The sequence below is a fragment of the Thamnophis sirtalis genome, unplaced genomic scaffold, assembly GCF_051295495.1.
Source record: "Thamnophis sirtalis isolate CommonGarterSnake01/CBP01778 unplaced genomic scaffold, rThaSir2_p1.2 scaffold_2, whole genome shotgun sequence".
In the NCBI taxonomy this organism is placed as follows: domain Eukaryota; kingdom Metazoa; phylum Chordata; class Lepidosauria; order Squamata; family Natricidae; genus Thamnophis; species Thamnophis sirtalis.
This window is the reverse complement of record NW_028261382.1, coordinates 52,674,923-52,696,066: the sequence shown is the minus strand read 5'-3', so window position 1 is coordinate 52,696,066 and position 21,144 is coordinate 52,674,923. Positions and strand designations below refer to the sequence as shown.

Sequence of the window (21,144 nt, the reverse complement as noted above, 5' to 3'; positions counted from 1 at the left end):
ATTCCCCATTTGTGATTTTCCTAGCCAGCTTCCGACAAGCGAAGTCAGAGGGAAGCCAGAGTGGCAAAATGACCACAGGATTCACTTAACACACTGCAGCAATTTTGTGGCAACAAAGGGCATACGATCACTTAACAACGGACCTTGCTTACCAACGTAATTGGTGGTTCTAAGCCGAGGACTATCTAACCGGCTACTTTGCAGAATACAAGCCCTAATGTAGAGTTTTCACTAATGGCTGGTCCGGCATGGTGGGTTTATTGACGAGAATCATTTCAATTTGCGCACATAGCCAAATGAACCATAAACCACAGGCTAAGGTGGTGTGTTTTTAGTAAGCCATAGTTTGTTTATCTATGGTTTGTCGTAACCGAGTTATGGAGGTTCTGTTTTGGTTTGATAGTGTCCTGACTGAGGCTTCCCGAGAGCCTGAAGCAAACTCCTTGTCCCGAGAAAACACCCTTTTTATTAATTGACTGTGAATTCTGCTCATTCACATCCAACAAAGTCTTTCAAGGGAGGATTTACGGTCACAGACCTTATCTGGCTTGGAGAGCTGCCAGGTGGAGATCTGCAGAACTTGGCAAGGAGTCTCAGAGAGTCACGAACCAATTAAGCGAACTAATGGTCTCCCGCAAACTCCACTCCCGTTGCTTTTATTCCCTCTGGGAGGGGCCATTCACCGTCCACCTGTGGCCTTACTCCCAAGTCGACCCCTGTTCTTTAGCTGGTCCCTTCGTCTGGCCACTCTGTGCATGCGCACACTGGGAACAGACTCCAGCTGTTCTTCTGCCCCACTGATGTCTGAAGGCAGCTGATAACTGTCAGACGGCCCTGGCCCCCTCTCTGCCTCCAACACAGAGCCCTCATCGGAGCCTTCCCTAAACTCCAGGACTGGACAAGGTTCCTCCCCAACCCTCCTCACTGTCTGACTCTGCTGCCAGCTCTGCTGGATGCCGGCGCGACACAACAGGTAGTTCAGAGAATTGGTCAACCCAAACCTGGTTCATGCATTGTACTATGCCAGGTTGCCGTCTCAGCCACAGGACAGACAAACCATGATTTGAAGAAAGGAAGACGGCAACGTGCCAGTACGATGTGGGGAAAGCAACCTCGCGCTCACTCAGATGTCCATATGAACAACCAACGCCTCCATGGCTGTCAGTCGGGCAGAAAAAGGCGGCCTTCTCTTTTAATAAATAGTTCACTTTATTTATACTCTCGTACAGCGAAATAATTTTCTTCAGATCATTCCTTTGTTCATCATTTCTAAAAAACACACCATCGCCCTCAGCTCCCCGGTTTTCGTAGCGCCAACGTCAGGGTATCGGAGCTTTATTCAAACGGCGCTCTCTCTTGCGCGTGCTCTCTCTCTCCCTGCAAGAGTGTGGTGCTCAGCTGGGACTACGTTTCCCAGGATTCCCAGCCAGGTGTGTCATTCCCCACCCTTCCGGAGAGCAGGCGGAGGGGAAAAAAATAAATGGCGTATGTGAATTTCCAGCAGGAAGTAAAACTTGGAAAACACGTTTCTCCATTCTGCCTCCTGATCCTTACGCCTTTCCCAATTCTCTCCCCCCACCCCAAAGTGCTTTATGGCAGCCTTCACTTAGCCCCCTCCCCCCCCACACACACCAGGTATGAGAGCTGAGAATTCTGGGGAATGTAGTCCCGATCCATTCTTCCCCCCCCCCCCCCGGGAGACGACCCATTCCATTCGCCCTGATCCACTTGGCCTGTTTCTACACGTCCGGGAACGCCGAGTTAAATAAATTCTCCGACCAAATAGTCAAGGTGGAAAGTGATTTCATCCTAAAACCTTCGGTGGCTAAAAGCCCCTGTTTAAGAACGAGGCCCAAATTCCATTAAAAGCAGGTTTCCCCCCCCCACTTCTCTTCCCCCCAAAAAGAGAGAGACAGACAGAAGGGAGCAAAATACAAAGCGCGGCTCAATTCCTCCGCTGGTTTTCGACGTCCCGTGGCCACCTGCGATGCGTTTTCTCAACCCCACATCCACCAACCTCTTTTGCAAACCTGGGGAGAAGATCTCGGGGTACCAGAAAGCACCGAGAATCAAACCCCAATGTTCAAACGGCTGTGTCTCTTCTCCCAGCTGAGGACTTTGCCAAAGCAAGAAGTCTGTTTAGCACCTGCCACGGTCCCAACTTGCCTCCCTGGCTCCCTTCGCTTCCTTCCTCCGCTCGCCCGTGCCGATCTTTTGGGGGGGATGGCTCACAATAGCAAAAAAATAATAATGATAAAATGGCAGGCAGCGCACAACCAGACCCCGGGGAAACCGGGTTCTCGAAGGACAAGCTGACCCTGGTTTCCACACTGCAAGCTCTGTAGTTCCTTCTTGACGACAAGTCCAGTGATTCCCAGCAGAGTTAAAACAGGTTTCCAATTTTCTTCCTCTTTCTAAAAAAAAATAAAAAAGGCTGCAAAGGGGCTACTTTGAAGAGACCACGGGGTTGTTTTTTGGGGGGGTTGGTTCTTCCAGCTGCTCTCCTGAACCAGCATCTCCTGGCCGTTTAGCAGAGACATGATCTTCTCCCCCGCAGCTTCTGAGGCAGAGATCACCCCAAATCTCCAGCCCCACCTCCCAAAGCGGAGGTGATCATCCTGGACAAGGAGGCCCAAACACCTCTAAGGAAAGCTAGACGGTCCCTCAAATGTTCTCGTGTCAGCTTTCACGGGGTGCCCGGCTAAGAAAAGGAGGAAACCAGGTTTTTCTTCCCCCAAATTCACCCTCTCTTCGATCAGTTTCAAGATTGAAGTGTTTGCGTTTGTATATAAAAAAAAATACGTCCCACGAGCGCAGAAATCCGAACGGTTCACGAGATGTCCATGCAGACGGGAAGGACGCATCGAAGCAGGGATCTCTGCGAAGCCGAGGAAAGGAGAGTGAAGGAGAAAGGAGAGTGAAGAAGAAAGGAGAGAGGAGAAGGAAGGAAGGAAGGAAGACAAAGAGGAGGAAGAGGAGGGGAGGGAGATGAGAAGGATAGAATGGTGGGGAGATGAGAAGAAAAAGAAGAGGAGGAAGGAGAAGGAGGAGGGGAAAGGAGGAGGAGAAGATGAAGATGAAGATGATGAAGAAGAAGAAGAAGAAGAAGAAGAAGAAGAAGAAGAAGAAGAAGAAGAAGAAGAAGAGAATAATAAAGTCAGTCTTTTCATATTTATGTCAGTTCAGGTGAAGATTCCATTGTCCCTGTTGGCCTTTTAACCAATTTCGTTGTATTTAAGTACAATGACAATAAAGATTATACTTATAAGAGCTGAGGTGGCGCAGTGGTTAAATGCAGCACTGCAGGCTACTGCTAGATCAGCAGTTCAGCGGTTCAAATCTCACCGGCTCAGGGTTGACTCAGCCTTCCATCCTTCCGAGGTGGGTAAAATGAGGACCCGGATTGTTGGGGGCAATATGCTGACTCTCTGTAAACCGCTTAGAGAGGGCTGAAAGCCCTATGAAGCGGTATATAAGTCTACTGCTATTGCTATTATACTTACTTAGCCAGCCACCAACGAGATCTCTGGGAGGTAACCTCACCTAAGAGCTGCCAACAAGTCATTTTTAAGGAAAACCCAATGCTTACTCTCGTGCAAGGGATCCCTTTAGTGTTTCAACCAGGGATGGGCCTCCAAAGACGCTTTGCTCCGGTCCCCGTAATCGTACAGCAACTCCTCGCCAGCTTTGATGTCCCGGGACGCCACCAGGATGAGGTGGGGGACTCCGCTGATGTCGTGCAGCTTCGTCTGACAGTTCCCACACTTGCTGTGATTCACCAAACGTCCTAAGCGGTCCGTCTCTTTGGTGGCATCGACACTAAGGGGTGGATTTCATGGAGGAGAGGGGGGGGGGGGACACACAGAAAAGCTTGATTTCTCTGGTCCAATCATGGACAGCTATAGTTAAGAGAGAGTATTTTAATAGGAAACAAACCAAGTTTGCTATTGAGCTGGCAATAAGTTTGAATTTTTAGAACTTCATTGTTCTAAACTAGGTTGAAGATAGATGGACTTCAACATCCAGAATTCCCCAGCCAGACTTGCTGGCTGGGGAATTCTGGGAGTTGAAGTCCACCCATCTTCTGAACTCCAGAAACCATAGAGTCTGGGCTCTAGAGAAGCCAGACTACAAGGAATTCTAGGAGTTTAAATCCCCACTCCTTAAAAGTTGAAATCCACACATCCTTTGAGATCCAGCAACCATAGAGTCTGGGCTCTAGAGAAGCCAGACCCCAAGGAAATCCCCACTTCTTAAAAGTTGAAGTTCACACGTCTTTTGCGCTCCAGCAACCATAGAGTCTGGGCTCTAGAGAAGCCAGACCCCAAGGAATTCTAGGAGTTTAAATCCCCACTCCTTAAAAGTTGAAGTTCACACGTCTTTTGAGGTCCAGCAACCATAGAGTCTGGGCTCTAGAGAAGCCAGACCCCAAGGAATTCTAGGAGTTTAAATCCCCACTCCTTAAAAGTTGAAGTTCACACGTCTTTTGAGGTCCAGCAACCATAGAGTCTGGGCTCTAGAGAAGCCAGACCCCAAGGAATTCTAGGAGTTTAAATCCCCACTCCTTAAAAGTTGAAATCCACACATCCTTTGAGCTCCAGCAACCATAGAGTCTGGGCTCTAGAGAAGCCATATCCTGGGGACTTCTGGGAGTTGAAGTCCATCCATCTTCAAGTTTGCGAGGCTGAGAAACACCACTGTTGACTGTGGTTTGTTGAAGGTAACACAACTGACTAAATCTGCATAACGTGTCGGGCTTTTGAAATGCTGGTTTCAAACACAAGCTAGTCTGTCTCGGTTGCTTCTCTTATTCTTCTTTACTTCTTTTATTAGGGTTATTTTCTCAAAACTGGTTTTCGGGGAGAGGATAGGAAGGAAGGAGAGAGGGAGGAGGACGCTTACCAGAAAGTCTTACTCATGTATTGGAAATAGTACATATAACAGCCCGTTGATGGATCCTGGGAGTAAGCGGCTTCCCGTTTTTTTGCATCCGTAATTTCAATGAGGTCTCCGTGATATTCGACCACAAATTCACCCCGGTTAAAATGCCTGGTGGCAATGACGCCCCGGCCTTTGCCGTCAATAATATCAATCTGCGGAGAACAGCAAGAGAAATTATTCATAAGGGAAAGCGTCCCTCCCCTCAAGCCAGTTCCTTGAACTTCGTTCAGCGTTAACGACCGAAAGGCGAAAGGCATTTTGTCAACGTCCTGCGTTCCACCTGAAAGCAGTTAGGCTGCATTTTATTTCTGAATTTCAATTATTGTAAAGGTAAAAGTTCCCCTCATATGTGCTAGTCATTCCCGACTCTAGGGGGCGCTGCTCATCTCCGTTTCAAAGCCGAAGAGCCAGTGCTGTCCGAAGACGTCTCCATGGTCGTGTGGCCGGCATGACTCAACACCGAAGGCACACGGAACGCTGTTCCCTTCCCACCAAAGGTGGTCCCTATTTTTCTACTCGCATTTTTTACCTGTTTTCGAACTGCTTGGTTGGCAGAAGCTGGGACGAGTCACGGGAGCTCACTCCGTTACGCGGCGCTTAGGGATTCGAACTGCTGAACTACCGACTTTTCTGATCGACAAGCTCAGTGTCTTAGCCACTGAGCCACCACATCCCTTTTTCAATTATTGCAGCCTTGCTTTTAACGGATTTTTATGATATTTATCGCAGCTTTTAAGTTTTTACTTTTGCACATGGCTCGTTTTAGTCCACGAGTGAAGTGGGTGATTTATAAATGTGATCTATGAAATATAAATTTACCTTCATCCCGTCTTCCTTCCCACTCTTGATTAACTCATCTATTCGTTTTTTCTCCTCTGTCTACAAGATAGAAGACAATGCAGGGAGTTATTGCTAGAAATATGCAAGACTGTCTATTCATTAAGTCTGCATTACTATTACTATTAATCTTCTCATCGTTCCTATCACCCATCTCCTCCCACTTATGACTGTAACTTTGCTGCTTGTATCCTTACGATTTATATTTGACTGTTTCCTAGTATGATTTGATTGCTTATTTATACCATATGACTATCATTAAGTGTTGTATCTTATGATATCTTTTCTTTTATGTACACTGAGAACATCTGCACCAAAGACAAATTTGTGTGTCCAATCACATTTGGCCAATGAAGAATTCTATTCTATATTCTATTCTTATTCTATCCTATCCTAGTCTAGTCTAAATTTCTATTCTATTCTATTCCATTCTATATTTCTATTCTATTCCTATTCCATATTTCTATTCTATTCCATATTTCTATTCCATTCCATTCTATTTTTGTATTCTATTCTATTCCATTCTATATTTCTATTCTATTCCATATTTCTATTCTATTCCATTCCATTCTATTTTTCTATTCTATTCCATAACATTCTATATTTCTATTCTATTCCTATTCCATATTTCTATTCTATTCCATATTTCTATTCTATTTCATTCCATTCTATTTTTCTATTCTATTCCATTCTATATTTCTATTCTATTCCTATTCCATTCCATATTTCTATTCCATTCCATTCTATTCCATTCCATTTTTCTATTCTATTCCATTCCATTCTGTATTTCTATTCTATTCTATTCCATTCCATATTTCTATTCCATTCCATTCCATATTTCTATTCTATTCCATTCCATTCTATTTTTCTATTCTATTCCATTCTATTTTTCTATTCTATTCCATTCCATTCTGTATTTCTATTCTATTCCATATTTCTATTCTATTCCATTCCATATTTCTATTCTATTCCTATTCCATATTTCTATTTATTTACTTATTATTTATTAATTAGACTTATATACCGCTTCATAGGGCTTTCAGCCCTCTCTAAGTGGTTTACAGATTTTTAGCAAATTGCGTTAGCAAATTGCCCCCACAGTCTGGGTCCTCATTTGACCCACCTCGGTAGGATGGAAGGCTGAGTCAACCTTGAGCTGGTGAGATTTGAACCGCTGAACTGCAGATAACAGTCAGCTGAAGTAGCCTGCAATACTGCACCCTAACCACTGCGCCACCTTGCCTCCTATTCTATTCCATTCCATTCCATTCTATATTTCTATTCTATTCCATTCTATATTTCTATTCCATTCCATTCCATTTCATATTTCTATTCTATCCTATCCTATCCTATATTTCTATTATATTCTATTCTGTTCTATCCTATCCTATATTTCTATTCTATTCCTATTCTCCTTCCTTCTTTCCTAATTCTATTCTATTCTATTCCTTTATCACCCCGGGCAAAGTTGGACTGGGGACAATTTGGGGAATTTGTATCATTCTTGAGTAGTCCTGAAAAGGAACACATTTGTTAAGAGGAAGAGAGAAGCTGTGAGACAGACCTTACCTGTAGTTCTTTTTTATTCTTTCTGGAACTTCTTCTAACCGGGTAATAGTCAGTTACCTTTCGGTTTGGGGGCGTTTTTCCTTGGCCTCTGAGACAGAGAAAAAAAACCAAACAGGTCCATGTGAAAGGACTGGAGCTTTTTCCCACTGGGCCTCCGGATGCTCCCAAAATTCAGAATTAAAAGTTACCCAAAGCCTCACCACCCCTTTAAAAGTTGGGACTCACTTCCTCCGGGACGTAGGCTTTTTGCTTCCCTTGTTCGGGCCCTGCTTTTGGCTGGGGACCACGTCCGATTTGGCTGGCGGGAGTTTCTGAATTTCCGTCGGTTCGGGATTGGGGCTGGAAGGAGACGCGGACGATTCACATTCGGTGGCGCTGCTGTTCTGTCTGTTGGGTTTTGCAACGCTGGAGGCCGAGTCACCCACCGGTACTCGGTCTGCAATTTGGGGCGGGGGGTGGGGGGGGAAAGAAAGAGGAAACTAGCGGAATAGATCTTACATTTTTTTCCCCCTTTGCACCTCCGAAAATTAGAAAGGATGCCGGGATACACAGCCAACTCCTTTTCCCCCTTTGCACCTCCGAAAATTAGAAAGGATGCCGGGATACACAGCCAACTCCTAGGAGAGAAATGTATTCTTACCTTCCAGTTTTTGGCAAGTTTCAAGTTTGCTGGTTTGGCCTTTCGTCTCGGGGTGTGTGGTGGAGTTCTCCTCTTGAAGCGGGGGCCGAGAGGTGGAAATTTTACTGGGATTCACGTAGCTGTAGATTTTGGCTTGACAGGTAAAGATGTTCTCCTAAAAGGGAGAGATTGGAAAAATACAGACCTTGTTGGCTTCAGCAGAATTTGCTAAATCATAACCTACCAGAGATTAAGTTCCGACATTGGGTTGAGCCTTAGAGCGTAGATTAAATTCAAACAATCCCCTAAGCCAGTGTTTCGTAACCTCTGCGTCTTTAAGAGGCGTGGACTTCAACTCCCAGAATTCCTTGATGGTTGGAGAATTCTGGGAGTTGGAATCCATCTTCCTGTGGAACTCTGGGAGTTGAAGTCCACAAATCTTTGAAAAACACTGTTCACAGCCAGTATGAATTCTGAGGAAGTCCATCATTTTGGTAAGATTCTATCCTAGTATAAGCCATAATTTACAAACCATCCAGGTTAAGGACCAAAACCAGATGGCATGAATTTAGCTTGGATGTCTAAACTAGTACAATCCATTATGTAACATCCAACTGGGATATAAAAAACACCCCATACTGAAAGTAACATAAATACAGACTATAGTTAATACAGTAGAACCACAGACTACAGCAAATACAGCTTAAATACGAGATATAGTAAATACAGTATAAATAGAGGTGATAGTAAATATAGCTTAAATGCAGAATATTGTAATTATAGCATAATACAGCATATAGGAAATATAGAGTAAATATGGCATATAGTAAATACAGTAAGGTAAGGTAAAGATTCCCTCGCACAGGCGTGCTAGTCGTTCCCGACTCTAGGGGGCGGTGCTCATCTCCGTTTCAAAGCCAAAGAGCCAGCGCTGTCCAAAGACGTCTCCGTGGTCATGTGGCCAGCATGACTCAACGCCGAAGGCGCACGGAACCCTGTTCCCTTCCCACCAAAGGTGGTTCCTATTTTTCTACTTGCATTTTTTATGTGCTTTCAAACTGCTAGGTTGGCAGAAGCTGGGACAAGTCACGGGAGCTCACTCGGTTACGCGGCGCTGGGGATTCGAACCGCCGAACTGCCGACCTTTCCGATCGACAAGCTCAGTGTCTTAGCCACTCAGCCACCGCGTCCCCTATACAAATAGTGGAGATAGTAAATGCAGCTTAAATGCAGAACGTAATTATAGAATAAGACACCATATAGGAAATGTATCGTGTTTCCCTCAATATAAGACAGGGTCTTATTTTCTTTTGACCCCTGAAATAAGTGCTTGGCTTTATTTTCGGGAAGGTTTTACTATTCTTGGAGTGCAGGAGGCGGTGAGTGTGGTCACCCCATGGCTGCTGCTGTGTTGCAATATTTTCGGGGGAGGGTCTTATTTTAGCGCATGCGCTCAAAAGCCCCGATTGGGATTATTATCCGGAGAGGTCTCATTTTTGGGGAACATAAATACGGGAGATAGTAAATACAGTACAAGTAGGAAATACAGTAAATATATAATAAAAGAGAATACTGTAAACGGGATAGAAATACAAGATATAGTAAATATAATATAGAGGATATAGTAAATACAGTACAAGCAAGAAATATAGTAAATATAGCATAAAAGAGAATATAGTAAATCGGACATAGATACAAGATATAGTAAATATGGTATAAGTAGAGGATATAGTAAATACAGGATAAGTAGAAAATACAGTAAATATAGCATAAAAGATATAACAAATGGGATATAAATACAAGATATAGTAAACATAAAAGTGAATATAGTAAATCGGACATAAATACAAGATATAGTAAATATGGTATGAGGATATAGTAAATACAGGATAAGTAGAAAATACAGTAAATATAGCATAAAAGATATAACAAATGGGATATAAATACAAGATATAGTAAATATAGCATAAAAGTGAATATAGTAAATCAGATATAAATACAAGATATAGTAAACATAGCATAAATAGAGGATATAGCACATATAGCATGAAAGTTAATGGAATAATGATAGAAATGCAGGATACAGTAGAAACACAATATAAATACAGCAGAAACACAGAATATAATAAATATATCATAAATACAGAATAGAGTAAAAATGTGTTCCCGGATGAAAAGGGGGATTCCCAGGGGGACTCATCCTCCTGCCCACCCGCCAGCAAAGGCTGGCCCGCCCCAGTGCTGGACTGCAAGGCCCATCATCCCCAGCCAGCTGGCCCCTCTGGAAGGAGGGAAATCCTAGCCTGCCTGTTGCAGAGCTAATAAACTGGCTGCAGCTCCTTTTCCCCCCCCCGGAAGGCTCCTTCCCATTTCTCCCTGCCGGGAAGGGGGTTTGCAAAGGCGGCGACCCCCGGGCGAGGGTCCCCCCCCCCCCACTGCCTTGCCGCCTATCCAGGGCCCGATCCCGCCGCAGCCTTCCTATCTGGCTTTTGCGCTGCGCCCTGGGCGCACGGATGCCGTCTCCCTTCCCCGGGGCGCTTCTGCCCTCCTGGCCGGGGAGAGGAGAGGGGCGATCTGGGCTTACCCCGTTCATCCTGGGCCGGGCCGGCTCCCGCTTGTCTCCGCCGCCGCTTCCTCCTCCTCCGGAGCCCTGGTCCGCCTCCGCCGCTGCCGCCCGCCCCGGCTTGGGCTGGGGCATCTTCCGCCGGCCTGCGCAGGGCGAGAAGGGGAGAGAGAGATAGGGAAGGGGCCGCGGCCCCGCGCGCTCTTGGCCCGGCGGGCACAGCTGGCAGAGCGGCGGCGGCGGCAGGAGGAGGAGCCGCAGCCGCCGCCACCGCCCGCCCCAAGCCTCTTCCCAGGGCTCCAGGGGCCGCCCGGAGGCGCCTCCGGGACACCCGGTGGGCAGGGCGGTCCCGAAGCGCCTGGTCGGCCAGCCCGGTTCCCGGAGCTGGAAGGGGTCCCAGCGGGAGATCTGGCAGATCCTCTTGCGGGGGAGGCAGGGGGGATCCTCTGCTATTTGCAAGGGGAGCTCCAGTGGATTCGCTTTTGCTTTCTTTCTTTCCTTCCTTTTCTTTCTGTTTCATCTCTCTCTCTCCCTCTCTCTCTCCATCTATCCATCAACATCTATCTATCTATCATCCATCAACTTTATCTATCACCTATCTCTTTATCAACTCTATATCATTTTTCTTTATCATGTCTGTCTGTCCCTCCTTCTATCATCCATCCATCCATCCATCTATCTATCCTATCCATCAACATCTACCTATCAACTTCTATCAACAGCTATCCATCAACATCTATCTATCTATCTATCTATCTATCTATCTATACTATCAACATCTATCTATCTCTACTATCAACATCTATCTATCTATCTATCTATCTATCTATCTATCTCTACTATCAACATCTATCCATCTATCTATCTATCTATCTATCTATCTATCTATCTATCTATCTATCTCTACTATCAACATCTATCTATCTATCTATCTATCTATCTATCTATCAACTTCTATCAAGATCTATCCATTAAGATCTATCTATCTATCTATCTATCTATCTATCTATCTATCTATCTATCTATCTATCTATCTCATCTACTATCAACATCTATCTATCTATCTATCTATCTATCTATCTATCTATCTATCTATCTATCTATCTCATCTACTATCAACATCTATCTATCTATCTATCTATCTATCTATCTATCTATCTATCTATCTATCTATCTATCTATCTATCTATCTATCTACCTATCAAGATCTATCCATCAACATCTATCTATCTATCTATCTATCTATCTCTATCTATCTATCTATCTATCTATCTATCTATCTATCTATCTATCTATTTCTATCCATCAACATCTACCTATCAACTTCTATCCATCAACACCTACCTACCTACCTACCTACCTACCTACCTACCTACCTACCTACCTACCTACCTACCTATTTCTATCGACATCTATCCATCAACATCCATCAACATGAAGAGCCGAGGTGGCACAGTGGTTAGGGTGCAGTACTGCAGGCCACTTCAGCTGACTGTGATCAGCTGTTCAAATCTCACTGGCTCAAGGTTGACTCAGCCTTCCATCCTTCCGAGGTGGGTGAAATGAGGACCCAGACTGTGGGGGCAAGTTGCTGACTCAATTTGCTAAAAAAAATCTGTAAACCACTTAGAGAGGGCTGATAGCCCTATGAAGCGGTATATGTCTAATTAATAAATAAAATAAAATAAACATCTATCAACTTCTATCCATCAACATCCATATCTATCTATCTATCTATCTATCTATCTATCTATCTATCTATCTATCTATCTATCTATCTATCTATCTATATCGACATCTATCCATCAACATCTATCTTTCAATCAATCAATCAATCTCCATCAACATCTGTCTGTCTGTCTATCCATCCATCCATCCATCCATCTATCCTACCCACCTATCATTCATCTATCATCCATTGCTTGTGTCTCTATCATCTGTCTGTCTGTCTGTCTATATGTTATCATTCACTATTGGCGATTCTATGGGCCAAATCTCCACATCTTCTGATCTTACGCTCATCCATCCATCTCAACTCATGGCAGCAAACATATTATTTCTCTACCACTCCCACCCTGTGAGGTGGGTCGGGCTCGGTGGGACTAGAAGTCATTTTCTTCTGGTGCCAGACCCCAGCGGTATAGTGCTGTTCATTTGTAAAAAAGGCCAGATGCTTTTGAAAAACGAATTAGGATGAAATCCGGTTGCTAAGGATAGGAGACCACAAGGAAATCTTTAAGATGAGACCCTAAGCATGAAAAGTCAAGGACCCATCCCGGAAGAAAGCAATGGGGGGGGGGGGGGAGTGGGCATGGCTTGCCACCCAATCGCCAAGAATTGAGTCTTCCCATCTTTTGCACAAATTCACACTGTTTAGTCCAGTGTTTCCCAATCTTGGAAACTTGAAGATGTCCGGACTTCAATTCCCAGAATTCCCCAGCCAGCGAATGCTGGCTGGGGGATTCTGGGAATTGAAGTCCGGACATCTTCAAGTTTCCAAGGTTGGGAAACACTGGTTTAGTCAAATCCCCAACTTGAAAATGGGTGGATTTTCACTCCCAGGGTTCCCCATAGCTGGCTGGGGCATTCTGGGAGTTGAAGTCCACCCCTCTTTAACGGGGCCAGGGTTGAGAAGGTCTTGATACCCAGACTTCTAACTCACCCAACTCTCCCTCTTATCCCATCTCTCCATCCAGGTCAGGGGTGGACAACTGGGGGAGGGTTTCAACCTGCGGACTTCAACTCCCAGAATCCCTGGCTCAGGAATTCTGGGAGTTAAAAGTCCGCAGATCTTAAAGGGGCCACCCCTGCTGCAATTTTGGCCGACGGTCCTCATCATCCTCGCCTCCCGTCGCCCCCTCCACCACCACCAGCCCCTTGCTCCTAGCGCCCTCCCCATCCATCAGGACCCCCCAACCCATCATCCCCCCTTCCCTGCGCGTTACCTTTGGCCATACTCCGACCTGCCAAAGGAACCCTTTGACAGCCCAGCAAAGGGCGAGGGAAGCGCTTCTTTCCGCGAGGATCCCCTCGTCCCCTCCCCGAGGGGCTGCCAAGACTTTTCTCAAGGGGTGTGGGGGAGACCCTTAGGCACCCCCTCGGCCTGCCACTCAAACCCCTCCGGGCTCCCGATTGGCGGCGGGAAGGCGTTTCCCGGTTGGCGCTCCAAGCCCGAGGAAGGCAAAGAGTTTGAAATGAGCTTGCCGGGCGCTGATTGGACGGCGCGGCGGGAGGCGGCTCCTGATTGGAGGAGGCGCGCCGCGCCTTCTTCCGCCTTTTTCTCCGGCTGGGAAAGGAGCCACGTGGGTGGAAGCGGCGGCCCCGGCCGTTTCTGGCCTCCCGGAGCGGCCGGTTGTGGGAATCGGGTCAATCCTGGACACGTGTCGACAGCTCGGAGGACGGGGAACGCAGCCCCCGCCCGGGCAGGCCGGTTCCACGCAGGATATACGGCTACATCGTCGCCGCAGCCCCAGGCTTAAGTCGTAACCGGCGGCATCTCGGCAAGGAGAGAGAGCCTGTAGGACGCCGCAAGAGGCGCAACGTGGGAATCCGTTCGCAGCGGCGGCAGATTGCGGCGCTCCCTGCGCAACTTTCTTCCCTTTTGAAGAATAACAGTGTTTTTTAATTCATTCTTTTAGCATCAAGAGCGGGTTGTCCGTTCGCCGGCGGCGTTTCACCTCTCGCAGAGCAGGGCGTCCAAACGCATCGTAAATAAAACCCGAGCCTGTAAATAAGAAACTATTAAGTATCGCATCGGCTCTTTTTATTTGGAGGCCTCCACGGGCAAGGTTTATCTAGAAAGCATAGTTGATTCTCAAAATAATGGCTATTGAAGCATCACGTTTTGTCTCCCCCCCCCAACACAAAGATGGGGAAAAAACCACTGTAAATTCAGCCGCAAAAACGAACCCGGGCAATAGCAATAGCAGTTAGACTTATATACCGCTTCATAGGGCTTTCAACCCTCTCTAAGCGGTTTACAGAGTCAGCTTATTGCCCCCAACAACAATCTGGGTCCTCATTTTACCCACCTCGGAAGGAGGGAAGGCTGAGTCAGGAGAAAGAAAGAAAGAAAGAAAGAACAAGGAAAGGAAAGAAAGAAAGAAGAAGGAAGGAAAGCCAATAGCAATCACACTTAGACTTATATACCGCTTCACTGTGTTTTTACAGCCCTCTCTAAGCGGTTTACAGAGTCAGCTTATTGTATCTGGGTCCTCATTTTACCCACCTCGGAAGGATGGAAGGCTGAGTCAACCTACGGCTCAATATCAAATTAATGTCAGGCTGTCTCCGGAGCCTGGTGGAATGGGAAGCCAGCTAGCTAGGACAATGCCACCCCTCTCACTCATTACCCGTTTCTGCCGTTCATCCCCATGATCCATCTGTGTTTTTTTTTTTTTAGCAATCAGCAATTCCAGGTTTTAACTAGTTTGTAAATGTTCAGTTCTACATGCTTTACCCATCCATTCATGATTTTTTTTTTAATTGCAGCATTTTAATTCCTTTTCTCTGTTCAGCTGTTAAAATGCTGGTTCATATTTTAGTTTAAGCTTCCTTGGCTCATGACGTTTTGTCTGGTTTGTCATGAAATGTAAGAGTGGAATTAATACATTTGAGTTTAGTTCTGTAATGTCAGATTTTAAAAAAAATAAAAAGATGGATTGGGGTAGAAAAAAAAACCTGCAGTTTTTCTTCACTGCGCCTGCGCAGTGCTCCCCAGCGGGCTGTTGGCCATGCTGGCAATGACGTCGCGCCACCAGGATATTCTTTTTTCCCATCATGCACCAGCGGCTCTCGCGATCCGAGGGAGATGTGCGTCCGCTTTCCTCCCCTCTTTGCGTGGTGACGTACAGCGCCGCCATCTTGGACAAGGCGGGGGTCACGTGACTCTCAACCGCCGTCTCCTCGGCCTCCTCTTTGCCCCTCCCAACGGGCAGCAAAGGGAGGGGAAAAAAAAAAGACGGGCCTAGATTCACTTTCGAGCCTTGAAGAACCGCGACCGCCGTCGAACTGCTCCACACCGGCGAGGGGAACGAAAGCGACCACGGAATCCGACCTTTCCGCGATGAGGCGCTGGAGGACATGCGCGCCTCCATCTTTTTTTTTTTTTTTTACTCCTCCTCGCCTTCCTTTTTTTTCTCCTCCCCCTCCCTTTCCTTTTCCTCAGGAACCAGCCTCGGTGCGCCGTCACGTGACCCCGGCCTTTCGAGACCACCTGACTGCGCCCCTGAGCCGCGCGTGCGCACTGCGGCCCTCTTGGCCTTGCGCTTTGGAAAAGTGGGGGGCAGGCGAAGAGAGAGGAAGGAAGCGCGACGGGCGGTCACGTGGGCCTGTTTCGCCCGGCAACAAGGAGGGCAAGCGCGACCCTGGCCTCGCGGCGGTCACGTGGGCCGGCGTCAAACGTCGCGGAGGAGGCCGATCCTTCCGCGCAGGCGCGCCTCCTCCCTTCGGCTCTGCCCCCCCCCCTCCTCTCCGCCTGAGGGAGGGCGCGAGCGGAGGGCGCGCGGGCCAAGATGGCGGCGGCGAGTTAGAAAGCGGCGGACGGCGCGACGGCTGCTGAGGCGACGGCCGCGGGGAGGACGCAGCGGCGGCGGCGAGGGCGGAGGAAGAAGAAGAAGAGGAGGAGGAAAGGCGGGAACGGCGACCGGGAGCCTCCTCGGCGGGGCCCTCCAGACGCGGCCAGAGTGAGTCGTCCTTCCTCCCCCCCCACTACTGCCCGGCTTCACGGGTCCGAGTGGCTGCCGCCTAAGGAGAAAGAGGCGGCCTCGTCCGGGCGCCTCCGCTCCGCTCGCCCTGCGGGGGCTCCAAAACAGCCGAGGCGATGAATGGCGAAAGGCTCCAAAGCGGCGTCCGCAGTGACGCGGGGAGGGGGCTTCTTCTCCGCAGAAAGAGGGTCTTTTTCACCCCCTTTCCCGGCCGCTTCCCTGTGTGTCTCCGGGTGCTGCATCCCCAGGAAAGAGAGAGAGAGAGAAAGAAAAGAGGCAGCCTGTGGGGGGGGAGACCCTCCTGCCCCCCATGAGGCATTCTGGCTATCCACACATATATACACCTATGCAGTTTAATATATTAAGTTATGTATATGTGGGTTGGGTGTGTGTATTTTGACTGGAAAGAGAAAGGAAAGAAAGAAAGAAAGAAAAAGAAAGGCAGTCTCGTTTGGAAGCCTTGGAGAGAGACCCTCCTGGCACCCAATACAAATTCTGTCTATCCATATATATATATGCACATAGGCAGTTTAATATTATATATCAAATAGTGCGTGTCTGTTTTGACTAAGAGCAATAGCTATTGCTATTGCTATTTTGACTAAGAGGCAGCCTTACTTGGAAGCTTTTGTGGAGAGCCCCTGGTCACTAACAGAAACTCTGTCTATCCACACACACATATGTATATGTGGGTTGGGTGCGTCTGTATTTTGACTGTTTAAAAAAGAGAGAAAGAGGCAGCCTTGCTTGGAAGCCTTGTTGGGAGGGGGGGAGCCCACATGTCCCCTATTGACATACAATAGAAAAATGCCTCCCTCCCTCTCTCTCTCTCTCTCTCTCTCCGCTCTCTCTCTCTCTCTCTCTCTCCCTCCCTCCCTCCCTCCCTCCCTCCCTCCCTCCCTCCCTCCCTCCCTCCTTCTGTTTATCCACGCATGTATAGTTTAATATTATATTAAATAGTGTGAATATGTGGATGTACATATTCATGTGTGCATGTCTTTGTGCCTTGACAGTTTAAGAAATTGAAAGAGGAGGCTTACTTTGTGTATGTGGCTATGTGTTTGTGTGTGTGTGTGTGTGTTTCTGCATTTTGCATACACATGCTGTATATGTATATATGTATCAATTTACATTGTGTATGTGTGTATATATATATATATATATATATGCAAATGTTTGTATGTTGGTGATTTAAGGTCAGAGGTGGCTGGGGAGTCCAGCATGGGGGTGTAGAGTATTGGATGTAGTAGTGGTTAGAGTGCAGTACTGCAGGCCACTTTAGTTGACTCTCAAGGTTGACTCAGCCTTCCATCCCTTCGGAGGTGGGTGAAATGAGGACCCAGACTGTGGGGGCAATATGCTGCCTCTCTGTAAACCGCTTAGAGAGGGCTGGAAGCCCTATGAAGCGGTATATAAGTCTAACTGCTATTGCTATTGGATGGCCCCTCTGCAGCTCTGGGAAACTTTGCCTTCTGCCTGGACTTGCAGGGGGTACCTCCTTCACCCAGCCCTTGTTTCCCTGCCTTTTTTGTTCCCAGACTTGCTGGGTGGAAAGATGCCGGGAGCCATCCGCTCTTGATGGGTGGGAAGGCTGTAAAGTATGGATTCCCCCCTCCTTTTTTTTTTTTTTTGCTAAACAAGGGGAGGGGGCTGCAGTTTGTTCCCCCTGGCTGGCTCAAGAGAAGCGACTATTGTTTCCAGGTCTCTCTCTCTCTATTGGTGACCTTTCTCTAGCCCTGCCACTAACAGGACTCATTGAGGTTGATCTATGGGGCCAATGCGAGGTCTGAGTGTTCCCTTAGATCCAGCCCTATCCGGAAGTTTATGTTCTACAACACGTGGCAGGGAAGGAGATTTACAAGGTATATTTTCTCTCTTACTGTGCTCCCTTGCACATCAGGGAGTCCTCGAGTCTCTGTGACATTATTCGGGATTATCCTTGATGAGATTTCACATCCTGGCAAGGACAGTTGAGAAGATCTCAGACAAGCAAAGGGCCTGCCTGCCTGATTCCATGCTCATTAAACTCTTTTCTCTGGGTTGGTTGTATCGACTGATGCATAATTTTCAATCCGTTTTGGGAAGTGATACATCTGTGTCTCACAAAGCCAACGCTAATTGTTTGGAAACTAATTTAGTTTCAAACCTTGAAGAATATCACTGCGATCATCAGGAGAATGCCAGGACCTTTTGTTTTGATAACATGCTCAGTTAAAAAGCGCTCATTCATAATTCTTGAAGGGTTTGGGGGTTGTTTTTTTTTTGGTAGCTCTGGGGAAATTTTACCTTGGCCTCTAGCAACATAGAACTTTTGAGTTGCTACGTGTCTTGGTGTTCAGTTTTTCTTTCATACAACCCTTTGGAAGGGAGTGTAAAAATCTGCATGCTGTGTCACGCTTGAAAATGGAAGTTGGTGGAATCCGGGATTGTCACTGTAGAGCACATGGACGACAAGGAGATAATGAGAGAAGCTTAAGCTGTCAATTGGGCTGCGTATGTTGCTTTCTAGTAGTGCAGTTTATGGTTCCTGTTTTCTTTTTCAACTTAATTCCTGGAAGCTCATGACCAAAGACAGAAGCTTCCTGTCTTCTTGGGTGACTTCAGAGAAACGGGGCTAAACTTAATGTGAGCAATTTTTTTTTTTAAAAAAACACCCTCTATTCCAGCAGAATATTTAGCTACAATGTGATGTAGTCTGCCTTCTAGTAGCAATCAAGGAAAATTTTCCTAGGAAAAAAGCTAAAGCAGACGTCCCTCTGTGAGGCAGATGGGCAGTTCCTAAATATGCTAAACAAATAAAAATGAAATATTTTTGGAGGGGTGGGGGCTAATGGATGCATGAATGTTAAAGGCAATCCAGGTCTTGGGTATTCTTAGGTTAAGGCAAAGGTCTTCAAACTTGGCGACTTTAAGACTTGTGGACTTCAACTCCCAGAATTCTCCAACCAGCTATGGTGGCTGGAGAATTCTGGGAGTTGAAATCCACAAGTCTTAAAGTTGCCAAGTTTGGGGACCCCCGCGTTAAGGGGTTACCTTGTTATCTGTGTCCAGCACTGTCAGGCCAGGTCTGCTGTTGTGCTCTAAAGATTAATGGGACATTTCATCATATTTGTATTTTGGATCCATGGTTTATTTACAAAGAAGATTGCTCTTGACTGGGCTGGGGAAACGAAGCACTTTAGCATTTAGTGAAACTATTGCTCTTTAGAAAATGACTTGGAGAAGGGATTTAACAAAATAACAGAACCAGAAGGAACCTTGGAGGTCTTCTAGTCCGTCTCGTGTTCCAGCAGGAAACTCTTTAACATTTCAGACAAATGGTTGTCCTAATCTGATTTTCATTCTTATGCAATGATAACTTTCTGTCACATATTTTAGGTGCTGCTGAACTAAGTTGGGGGAGCTTTTAAGGGATGGCAACCGAGAGGCAGTATGATGCCATTTTAGAAGTGAAACGATAAAAGAAATAATGGTTTAGTAGAAGCAGCTGTCCTGGTGGGAAAAAGCTTATCTCTCATTTGCTCTTGTTTCAGAAATGGTGGAACCAGGACAAGATCTTTTGCTTACAGCTTTAAGTGAAAGTGGAATTAGCCCAAATGACTTGTTTGATATCGATTCTCCAGATATGGGTCTCGCAACTCCATCTCCAGCCATTCAGCAGGTTGGAAAGCTTTTCTACAATTTTGTATTTGTCATGGTCTAAGTAGCATTTGAGTTACTTTTGGGGGGGGGGGATGAAATAACCCATTGCTGATACAGTTTATTACTAGGCAGAGAAAAGCTGGTTATATTTTATTTTATCAACCTTAACATAGCAAAATAACATCATTCTAAACTTTGTTACTTTATTATCTGTAAATGGAAAGCCTTCTTTCTCAGATTTCCTGGGACTTGTAAAATTGGTACTGACCACCTGTGTGTCTGCCATATATCCTGCTTGACATTTATGGGAATAAGGAATTAAGGCTAGATTTATAATGTTCAGCTTTGGGAAATACACTTTTTATGACTATATTCTGCTGGCCATTTAAAACATTGCATTGACTTTATGTGACATTAATCTCCTTATCAGGTTTCTCTAACAATGTAACGTTGCACTGCAGCTCCTTTTGTCAGTCGCCTCGAATGTGCTATTTGCCACACAATTTTCTCTGAGAAAGTTTTCATTAACCAAAGGTAGATTGACTTCCGTGTAAGGAATACTAGAACCATGACTTGAGTTCAGACAATACAAGAAGCCACACCAAATATTCTTGGCCAGCCCCTCCTTTGAGCTGTGAATTGGGGATTATGGCCACAACACACCCCACTTACTGGTTGTGTTTATCAAACTTGCTTAACCAGAGACAAAGATGTAGCAATTCACAGAGGGCTTGATATCAACTTGGGTTGTGTTTATTTTGTTGCTCAGAGAGTTGTGCCTCACATCCAATTTGTTTGCTTACTTTAACGTTGCAGTTTGTGGTTTGAATATACAAACTGGGTTAAGTCATTAGCTTAGGTGAAGGATTCTCCAGCAGTGCAAATATCTGCTATTTGGTCTGTTTACAAGAGCATTTCACAGTGATAAGCTCCAATTCAGATGATCTGCATCGTTCGCTTAAATCATCATTCAGATTTTGTACAGCTTTAAAAATAAGTAGGATTGTGCTAGTGTTGCATTATACATGCACAGTATTTTCTGCTAAATACACCTGAGGTAAAGAAAGTATGTTGTGTTAAATAAACATAATTTCATGGTATTGGACCTGGGTACTTGAGAGACCGCCTGCTGCCAATTACCCCCACTAGACCGATCAGATCCCACAGATTAGACCTCCTCCGAATCCCATCCGCCGGCCAGTGTCGACTGGCGACTACCCGGAGGAGAGCCTTCTCTGTGGCTGCACTGACCCTCTGGAATGAACTCC

General features: G+C 46.2%; 2 protein-coding genes across 2 annotated transcripts in view; one reads left to right on the top strand and one right to left on the bottom strand.

Annotated features, from left to right (window-relative positions):
• Positions 1 to 1,687: 1,687 nt before the first annotated feature.
• KMT5A (lysine methyltransferase 5A) lies at positions 1,688 to 13,609 on the bottom strand. Its single transcript, XM_087705535.1, has 9 exons — positions 13,475 to 13,609; positions 10,551 to 10,675; positions 7,988 to 8,141; positions 7,573 to 7,783; positions 7,348 to 7,435; positions 5,761 to 5,820; positions 4,903 to 5,093; positions 3,590 to 3,819; positions 1,688 to 2,878 (listed from the first exon to the last, which is right to left on the bottom strand). The coding sequence occupies exons 1-8, from the start codon at positions 13,482 to 13,484 to the stop codon at positions 3,609 to 3,611; spliced, it is 1,050 nt and encodes a 349-aa protein (XP_087561661.1). The 5' UTR covers positions 13,485 to 13,609; the 3' UTR covers positions 1,688 to 2,878; positions 3,590 to 3,608.
• Positions 13,610 to 15,806: 2,197 nt separating this feature from the next.
• SBNO1 (strawberry notch homolog 1) overlaps positions 15,807 to 21,144 on the top strand; it is a 28,876-nt gene continuing 23,538 nt past the window's right edge. Inside the window, exons 1-2 of the mRNA XM_087705534.1 lie at positions 15,807 to 16,213; positions 19,768 to 19,895. Coding sequence (XP_087561660.1) covers positions 19,770 to 19,895 — 126 coding nt within the window. The 5' untranslated portion in view covers positions 15,807 to 16,213; positions 19,768 to 19,769. The remainder of the gene's footprint in view (positions 16,214 to 19,767; positions 19,896 to 21,144) is intronic.